The 10,868-nt window shown below is 39.3% G+C and overlaps 1 protein-coding gene across 1 annotated transcript; it reads left to right on the forward strand.

The window, feature by feature from the left end:
- The first annotated feature begins 4,065 nt into the window (after nt 1-4,065).
- LOC131303661 (cytochrome P450 81Q32-like) lies at nt 4,066-8,893 on the forward strand. The gene is made up of 2 exons (XM_058330632.1): nt 4,066-4,991; nt 8,098-8,893. Exons 1-2 carry the CDS (start codon nt 4,107-4,109, stop codon nt 8,719-8,721), a joined length of 1,509 nt encoding a protein of 502 aa, XP_058186615.1. The 5' UTR covers nt 4,066-4,106; the 3' UTR covers nt 8,722-8,893.
- Nucleotides 8,894-10,868: the final 1,975 nt, after the last annotated feature.

The following is a 10,868-nucleotide window of genomic DNA, read 5'->3' on the forward strand; positions in this document are numbered from 1 at the left end:
AACAAATAAAGTCAGAAATTAAAATATTCAAAGCTGAAAATGAAGAACACTCAAGAACAATGCAAAGAGATTCAAAATCTATTCTAGATCTAAAAATTGTACTACTCAATTTATTCTACTTTTTTTTACAAAATGATGTCACAAGCTTTTATACTCCGGCGATCCACGCGCAGAATATACTACGAGATGCTTCTGAAGATTCGCCCCTAAGGCCCTCGGCATCGATGGCAATGGGCTTAAGCTGTATTGCTATGGTGGTTGGCATCGATGTAAAGTAATACATCCCATCGATGCCGAGGTAGGTAAGGAGCTGGGGTACTAAGGGGCTCGACATCGATGTAAAGGATTTCATCCCATCGATGCCGAGGCTGTTATCTCCAGCATTTTGGCCTTCCTTGCCTTGCCTGATCTTGCCTTGCCTTGCTTGGTCTTGCCTTGGCAATTCTGCTCTACCTTGGCATTGCACTGGACATCGGGTCACTTCTGCCTTGGCCTGAGTCATGCCTTGCCTTGGCAATTCTAGCCGTCGGGTCATCCTTGCCTGAGCTCTGACATGCCTTAGCCTTAAAAATTCCTTTATTTGGCAATTTACCTACAAAACAGAACTAGAACACTCTACAAGCAAATATCGTTATCAATAACTAATTAGTACTTAAATTAAACTAAAACTAAACACTAGCGCACCCTACATTACATTCTCGGGTGCTTATCACACCCCCCAACTTAAGGGTGAAGAATATGAGGGATTGGCGGAGTTGAAAAGAGTTGAAAGAGGGCGCATATCGTTATACTTGCCCTATGTTGTTTTGGCCTAGTTTCGGACACTTGCTTTTGATTTATCCAAACCTTTGAAGCAATTTTCCTTACCTAACGATATAACCGAATAAAAATCCTATTTGATCTTAGGGGCAATGGATTGTGGTTCGAAGGATAGATAGTCTTTAATGCTTGGCATTCCTTTCAAGAGATCATGTGTCTACCTTAAAAAGCTTTCTTTTCGTGTCTAAAGTGTGCGGGGTACTTTGATTCTTTATTGCATCACTTTCGCCTGCACACATTAAGAATTTATTAAATGCACCTTATATTGAGCGTTTTCTTTTGTTGAGTGCATAACACGGTGAAAATTGTAGTCGAGACTCGGTCCAAAGAGAGTACTTGGTTGTGGTTCACTTGTGGTTAAGGTCCTTGCTCACACACGTTAAGCTTAGGTGCTATGATTTATTTTTATGTTTTGATAGCCTCTAGAACTACTGTTGTGTATGGTATATTCTTGGCATTTATGCATGTATCAATGAGTTGCACTGCAGTTTTTGGGTTTTATGTGGAAAGAATTCATGGTGTTTTGTGGGTGATCACTACTGAAAACCCTCATGAGACTTCACTCGTCCTACCGGGGCCGCCTGGGTGTTTAAAAGAACTATCGATTTTTGTTTATGTTCTTTAGTTTCATTTTGTTTTCTTTACTCAGGACTAGCAAAGTGTAAATTGGGGGGGTGTGATAGGAGCGTAATTGTTCATGTTAGCGCCCCCTAATTTATCTTTGTTAAGTCCCATTTATATTTTTATTCAGGATTTAATGCTTAATTTTTGTGTTATAGGTATTTGAAGAATTTGATAAAAAAAATATGCAAAATGAAAATATTAAACGGTGTTTGATACTCGGCCGTTCGGATCAACCAAGTGGAATTGCTCTGCAGAGTAATATTTGCAAGTCAATTGGCCAAAGAATAAGACTATCTCAGGAAGTTAAAAAAAGAATTGGCCTTAGACTTTGGTACACAAGTGGGCTCAATAGTTGGTGATTATTTTGACTAAGTGGGCCATAGAGTAAAATTGAAAGTACACGGCTAAGACTTGGAGTAACAACCAGGGCCAATAGGGTTTTACATGGCAACAAACTTATAAAAGGAGGGGGGGTTTTCCAACAACACACGAAACAGAAAGAAGGACGGGGCTGCCATCACGATTTTTGGTTCGATTATTGTTTAGTTTTCTTTCAGCTTTCTTCCATTTATGTTATTTAAAGTTTTGTTCAATCATTCGCATTCCGGTAACTCTTATTAATTTTCGCTTTTTATCAAAGTTGTTCGTTGGTTCTTGTTTAACTTAGATCCTGTGTTTATTTTATATCCCGAGCAATAGAAGCATATTTTAAACTAGGGTTTCTTTCAGTTTTTTCTTGATAATGAGTGAATAGTCGTCGAGGTAGGGTCGTCGCAGGGTGATTAGCACACTGTGGCCGGGTCGGATGCGTTCTGCTCGTATTTCGAAATAAAAAATGTAAGAAAAATAATTTTAGATTGGTAAAATACTTCCCGTGGACAAGTCTGAGCATTGTCGGAGCTCATGTGAATAGGGAAATGGGGGTCCAAAACTCATTATCCGCTGCGCATGGGCAAACGGCCACCATAAGGGTTCGCATCTTACGGGGTATCTTTTTCAGTCTAAAATCAAACGTTTTAAGAACATTGAATGGTCCAGGCTAATCTGAACTGGTTGCGAGTGCTATGAATCCTACGACCGTACATTTTTTTAAATTATTTGAAAAGTACAATCAATTCTATAGGTTTTAGTAAATCTCAATCAATCGACAAGGGATGGCCACATAAGAGCCAGGTTAATTAGTATCAGCACGAGTTTTTAGTCAGCACACATTACTGTCTCTGTGGATTCGACTCCGGACTTACCGGATATTGTGCTACGTCGGTCTCCGCCTTACGCTTGGGATAACCCATTAATTTAGGACTAGGAAATCGTCAAGCAGTCATATGCTTAGTATTAGTTTTATTGTCTGCGAACCTGATCTAGCTAGGGGAGTTTGAAATAGGACTGCACATACTGTGCTTTGATTACCTTCTCTAATGGTTTGTTCGGTCTGTGGACGTCTAATTGCCCCCATGGGGTTCCTCTCTAATGTATAGATTTTCACCTTACAGTTGAATACAACTTCTCACATTTGTCGAAAACAAAATTCTAGCGTCCCTATTTCAATAATCTCGTACCAAAAATATTTGAACAGAAACAAGCAGAAATTTATATCATGCCAATCTTATTGTAAATGGTTCTATCCCTGTGAATTTGTATTCAATTCATCAAAATTCACAACCTATAGTTATTTATTAAACCTCTATGAATTTGTTCTCATCTAGCTAATTCACACCTCTGTAATTGTGCACCATAGCCATGTGATTTGGTATTCAATTATATAATTCACACCCCTTATGAATTGTTCCTGGACTCTTGAATTCACATGGGCGTGAATTTGTGAATTTTGGGTACGTGAATTTTGCTTGATAAATTTTGTCGTGTAGGTTTCGAATGTATCTATATATTAGTAAAGTGAATATGTAAAACAAAACAGGTAGAATTTAAGTATTTTGAACAATCTTTTTATGTATCTGCGTGTGTGTACCTATTACATACATATGAATATAGAGGAAAATGCTAATGTTTACAAAATAATTGGTACCTTTTGAAACATTGTTCTTATTGCTCACCATATGCCCACATATTTATCAATTTAATTTTTAAATCTCCTCACAAAAAGTAATGGTTCATTAACGTTACATACTCTCTCAAATTTTAACAATTCTAGAATACACGTGAAGGGTAAGGTACCCCAGAATAAAAATTGAACTTCTACGTTGAATGATATTGCGGGGCACTACTGGCCCATAAGAATCTCTTAAACAAAAGTGTTTTGGCGGTGCATAACCAAATGTAAATAAATAATTCTTCGGGTACAAATTACTCTTCTTTGTGCGTATATATGCTTGGACATTTTAAAAAACTCCGCTCTTATTTTACATAGATATTAAACTACGTCAAAACAAGTTTAGATATTGATAATTCAAGTTGTGTTCAACTAACTAAAATAAGTACTTATTTTAAAAAATATTTTTTTTTTGAAATAAATGTGATGTAGTACAAAAAAAAGACGTATCGCGTTATAAAATGAAAATGCGAAATTAAGTACTTACAAAATAAAAATCTTAGCGGAACGAGATCACCACAACATCCTCCTTTCCACCCATATATACCCCCACTTCATCTCCTTAGAAAATATGTCCTTGGTTTACAAATCAAGAGTCACCTACAAAAAAAAAATGGAACTTACGCTGCCGTACATAGCTGCCTCCGTATTCCTCCTCCTCGTTGCTTTCAAATTCCTATCACAAAAAATACACCACAGCCGCCCCAACATCCCTCCAAGTCCGCCGTCCCTTCCGGTCATCGGCCACCTCCACCTCCTCCACCGACCTCTCCACCGGACCTTCCACAACCTCTCTGAAACCCTCGGTCCCATCTTCTCCCTCCGCTTCGGGACTAGACTCGTCGTAGTCATTTCCTCGTCGCAGGGCGCCGAAGAATGCTTCACCAAAAACGACATCGTCCTAGCCAACCGCCCCCACGGCACGATCGGGAAATACTTGGACTACAAGTACACCACCGTCGTCTCCTCCCCGTACGGCGACCACTGGCGCAACCTCCGCCGCCTCATGTCCCTCGAAATCTTCTCCACCAACCGCCTCAACGCCTTCCTAACAATCCGGCGGGACGAAATAAGGCACTTACTGCGCCAACTGCACCAGAAATCCTCCGCCGACTTTGCCAAAGTGGAAATGAAATCGAAGCTCTATGGGCTGACGTTTAACATCATCGTGAGGATGATTGCCGGAAAACGGTATTACGGGGACGACCTGGAGGATTCGGCGAAGGCAGCGGAGTTCCGGGAGCTTGTGAGTAAGGCGTTCGAGTACGCCGGTTCGTGGAACGCTGCGGATTACGTGCCGGTCCTGGGGTGGATTGATTACAAGGGCTTTGAGAAGAATTTGGCAAAGTTTCATAAGCGACTAGACGTGATATTCCAAGGGTTGATCGACGAGCGTAGGAGGGATGAGAGTAAGAATACGATGATTGATCATTTGCTTTCGTTGCAAGAGTCACAGCCGGAATATTATACAGACACAATTATCAAAGGTCTTATTAGTGTAAGTGAATTCTTCCATTATCTTCTTCCCAGCGTTTCTTCTTCTTCTTCCTCTTTCTTCCTATTGTATTGTTTTCTGTTCTCTATGAGCATGAGATTGTTTTTTTTTTTTTTTTTAAATAATAAAATTGTATTGTTTTCCTACCAATACCATCACGTAATGTCAGAAATGTTATTCAGGCCCTCTTTCACCTAAGTTTTTTATTTTTTAAGTAATTATTTATCACTTTACGAGATAGATTATTTTCTCACAATATATCACTTTTAATTCAAAAAATAAATATTTAATTATGTGAAGAATTTACATAGTGTTGACTCGATTAACCAATAATCAATACTAGACCAACCTTGGAAGACAGCTTGGACCAACCTCTTAGCCACAGAGCAGTCACTATGACCAAACACCTTACATTTGTTTATAAGTACTCACAATTTTATACTAACCAGGATTAGGAAAAATGATTTTTTGCTCAGGCAACTACAACACTGCTAGCTCTATGATATTCATCACAAGATAACAAAACAACGAAACAATAACATTTTGTAATAAAAAATTCAAATATTCACATCATAGCCGTAAATTTGCTAACTATCTCTGCAAATAATCACAAGAGAACTGCTACGGGTACAGCAACTGCTGTATAGACAGCGCGCTTTTAGGCCCGTTTTGGGTCCAAAAAAGAAAATCGGAATTGCTCATTTTGTTAAAAAAAATTTTTTTAGGGTCCCCGTAAAAAATTCAGCTTCATCTGATATCAGTAAGGGCGTTTACGAAATGTCCAATTTTGCTTCAAAATTTAGGCTAGCAAATATGAACGTTTCTAAACACCCTTAACGGTATCGGATGAAGCTGATTTTTTTACGAAAACCCTAAACAAAATGTTTTGAACAAAATGAGCTGTTTCGATTATCTTTTTTTGACTCGAGACATGCCCAAAAACGCGTTGTCTGTACAACAGTTGTACCAATAGCATTTTCGTAATCACAATGCTCTGCAACAAAAGTTTATTGTAGTCCTCAGGTGTGTAGTGTAGTTTATCTGTTTATGCCTATTACTTCATGTAGTTACTAGGGGTGTTATTCGGTCGGGGTCGGTCGGTTCGGGGTGGATTTTCCCCGGACCGAATCGGTTCGGGGTGAAAATTTAGGACCGATCCCGACAGAAGTTAAGTTCGATTCGGTTCGATTCTGGGTGAATCGATCAGTCCGATCGGGGATTTCGGGAAGCCCGAAATGGAAGAATCAGCCTCTTCTCTGGCGACTACTCCGGCCTCTTCTCCAGCGAAACCATGAGAGAGAGAAGAGAGAGAAGGCAAGGGTCAACTATATATATATACATATTACATATGGCAAAAGAAAGGACTGACAGATATATATATTACTATAATACTAATAAAAAAGCAAAAGAAAGGACGCAGGCCAGCTATATATATATATATATATATATATATATATATAATTATACTCCTATATAGGAGAAATTATTCGATGCGCCAAGGGCAATGACAGGTGTTGCCTCCCACCTTTGTTTTTTTTTTTTTTATCCGCAGGTGCCTCCCACTTAAATATCTACTGACACGCGTTTTCCTCTCTCCTGTCCCACTAAACACAGCATTTTCTCTAAAATTAAGTGTTTCAAATTTCAATCCGTTTAAATGGGTGAGAAGATTTTATTTTTTTATCATTTAATTCTAAAGGGTCATAATTAAATTTTGACTATAGGACTCTTGTTGATTAACTCTAAGAAAGTCGTAGAATCAAATATCTCTTAAGACTAACCAACGAGAGCCCTAGAGTCAAAATTTAATTATGACCCTTTAGAATTAAATGATCAGATAAATAAAATCTTCTCACCCATTCAAATGGATTGAAATTTGGAACACTTAATTTTTCAACATTCAGTTTATATATTAAAAAATATGGTTAAAAAATTAAGTGCTTCAAATTTCAATCTGTTTGAATAGGTGAGAAGATTTTATTTATCTGATCATTTAATTATAAAGGGTCATAATTAAATTTTCACTCTTGGGCTCTCGTTGATTAACCCTAAGAAAGTCATAGAATCAAATATCTCTTAGGACTAACCAACGAGAGCCATAGAGTCAAAATTTAATTATGACCCTTTATAATTAAATGATCAGATAAATAAAATCTTCTCATCCATTCAAACGGATTGAAATTTGAAGAACTTAATTTTTTAACCATATTTTTTAATATATAAACTGAAGGTTGAAAAATTAAGTATTCCAAATTTCAATCCGTTTGAATAGGTGAGAAGATTTTATTTATCTGATCATTTAATTCTAAAGGGTCATAATTAAATTTTGACTCTAGGGCTCTCATTGGTTAGTCCTAAGAGATATTTGATTCTACGACTTTCTTAGGGTTAATCAACGAGAGCCCTATAGTCAAAATTTAATTATGACCCTTTAGAATTAAATGATCAAAAAATAAAATCTTCTCACCCATTTAAACTGATTGAAATTTGAAACACTTAATTTTAGAGAAAAGGCTGCGTCTAGTGGGACAGGGGAGAAGAAAACGCGTGTCAGTAGATATTTAAGTGGGAGGCACCTGCGGATAAAAAATAAAAAAAAAAACAAAGGTGGGAGGCAACACCTGTCATTGCCCTTGGGGCATCGAATAATTTCTCCCTATATAGCTACAAAGAAAGGACTGACAATTTATTTTAAATTTTTTAAAGGACATTGGTGCTTGTGTGGCAAGTGGGAGAAGAACACGTATGTGTACAACAGTTTTGGGAAAGGGAAAAAGCATGCCCTGTTTTCTTCGTCCTTCATATCAATGTAAAAGCTATATATATATATATATATATATATATATATATATATATATATACACTTACTTCGGTTCGGCCCATTCGGTTCGGTCAGTGATTTCACATAACCGAGACCGAATCGAACCGAACCGAACCAGTTCGGTTCAATTCGGTCCACCCTGAACTGAAAAATTCTTGGCGCCACCCCGACCGACCCCGAACCGATCGGTCGGTTTTTTCGATTTTTTTTTCGGTCCAGTTGGTTTTAAAACACCCCTAGTAGTTACTATTTCTCTATTTCCTGATTTTATTAACTTGCAATGTGCAGGTCATGATACTTGCAGGGACAGACACTTCAGCAGTGACGTTGGAATGGGCAATGTCTTTTTTGGTGAACCATCCCCAGGTGTTGCAAAAGGCTAGAGCTGAGGTAGACGCTCATGTTGGCCTGGATCGCTTGATTGATGAACATGATCTTCAAAAGTTGCCTTATCTTCAAGCCATCATTTCTGAAACAATGCGACTTTGCCCGCCGGCACCATTGTTGGTACCACACATGTCATCCGATGATTGTACCATCGGGGGATATAACATACCAAGAGACACAATCTTGATGGTCAATGCATGGGCCATTCACAGGGATTCTAAGGTTTGGGACGACCCAACAAGCTTTAAACCTGAGAGATTTGAAGGTAGAGAAGTGGAGGCACATAAGTTAATGCCATTTGGATTTGGAAGGAGGGCTTGCCCCGGGGCAGGTCTAGCCCAACGTGTTGTGGGCTTGGCCTTGGGGTCATTGATCCAGTGCTTTCAGTGGGAGAGGGTGGGTGAGGATCCTGTTGATTTGACTGAAGGGAGTGGGCTAACCATGCCCAAAGTTGAGCCATTGGAGACCATGTGCAAAGCACGCGACATCATGAAGAAGGTTCTCTCTGGTGCAAATGATGCTTGAACAATTTTTGTTTTTAAATGTGTAGAATGTGTTTTCGTATTTTAGTACATCAATTTGTATGTTGTGGGTTTTAATTTCGTTAATTTGCTTAATTTCTTTTGAACTTCTATTATGATCTTTGTAACGCCCCGAATTTTGGGTACGTTAAAAAGACAATTTTATTGAAAATAAACTGAGTCTGGCTCTTTATTACAACAAAACTCAAAAGAAGTACTTTTATTACACAAGGGAAGGGAACTAAGTTTCCTAACTACATCTTCGCCTGCTCTTCCATCTGAGCCAGCTCTTCAGCTCCAAAGGCCTCCAAGGTGTACAGCTTACCTTGTTTATCTACAAAGTCTGACACATTATACCAGCGTCGCCACCGATATAATATGTCAGGGTTACCAAAAGGCAACACCGTGAGCTACGAAAGCTCAATAGAAAAATCCTTACCCACTAACCCATAACTTAAACAGCAAGAAATAATAACACATCGATTTCCACATGATACATATATATGCAGTTAATCATTGACACATCCACATTCATTAATCATCTATCGTTGGTGTCCAAGATTTTCGGGTTTCTCCTACGCGACTCATCGTAGACCGTGTCAACATTTTCACATACCAATTCATCTTTCAAAAAAAACCATTTGTTTAACTCCCACAATTTGCATTGGCTCCGTACCGCGGATAACCAAGCTACACACCCAACCTCACAATGGTTCCGTTTTTCCCGGATCCCATTGGAACACACACAAAACACACTCCACACAATGGGCTACCACGTCCGGCCACATTGCGGTTTCCAAAATTTGTTTTTAACACACCCAACCTCGGTTCCGCCGCGCCGGTCTCCCGAGTATCCTCACAATGGTTCCGCCGCGCCGGGTTTCCATTGGCACACAATTGCATTGGCTACTCTCCGCGGATAACCAAGCCATACCTCACCATGGTTCCGCCGGTCCGGGTTCCCATGGGAACGCACACAACCTCACAATGGTTCCGCTATTCCGGATCTCCATTGGAACACACACAACCTCACAATGGTTCCGTTTTTCCCGGATTCCCATTGGAACACACATAACCTCACAATGGTTCCGCTTTTCCCGGATTTCCATTGGAACACACACAACCTCACAATGGTTCCGCTATTCCGGATCTCCATTGGAACACACACAATCTCACAATGGTTCCGCTATTTCCGGATTCCCATTGGAACACACACAACCTCACAATGGTTCCGCTTTTTCCGGATTCCCATTGGAACACACACACACCTCACACAATGGGCAAGTCCGGCCACATTGCGGATTCCAAAACTTTTCACTCTTTTCAAATATTTCTTTTATACACGCACACACACAACTCACATAATGCCACTCGAAACCGGTCATTATGTAGTTTCAAAATATTTTCTCCTCGAAAAACATTTCCTTTCATTAACCACACCCTAGGTGTCATGTTTCTACTTTCTCGGTTCTTGTGTCTCGTTTACATGTAAAGACTCCGCGGAAGGACAAACGTAAGCAAGAATCATCCTAACAAGATCATCCAATTCTATATTACTATTCACGCTCAATCATTACTTATAGCATAACGCCACATGTACGGACGCCCTGGGAGTGTATCACTTATGCTTTATTCAAAGCACAACGCCACATGTACGGACGTCTTTGGAGTGAAATCACTTATGCTTTATCACATACCACAAGTAATACAAGCAACTCATATACGCATATTCGTAACTATCTTAAAGATCAAAATACGATTACTTCTAATCAAACGATAAGTATGTAAGGATGAACTACATATAATTGGGAGTAGTAGATAGGGATAATCTACCGTTCTTCTTGGCGGTAGTCGGCTACGGAAAGTACGTCGGTGGTCGGGCGGAGTAACTTCCTACGGTAGGCCTCCGGTAGCTTCGAAAGAGAAAGGTTTCTCTCGAAACTTCTACTTGACTAATACTACTACTACTTTTGGATCGAAGGGTGGTCGAGTGGCGGTTTAGTGGCGGCCTAGGTTGAGTTTCTTGAAGAACTCAAGAACTACTCAAGAACATGAAGAACAAAAGAAAGAACAAAGAAAGAACAAGAAAATTCTAGAGAGAGAAGTTGCTAGGTGAAGGTGTGAGTTCAATGGCATGGGATGGCTTGCTAT

This window comes from Rhododendron vialii, chromosome 10a (genome assembly GCF_030253575.1).
Source record: "Rhododendron vialii isolate Sample 1 chromosome 10a, ASM3025357v1".
Taxonomy (NCBI): Eukaryota; Viridiplantae; Streptophyta; class Magnoliopsida; order Ericales; family Ericaceae; genus Rhododendron; species Rhododendron vialii.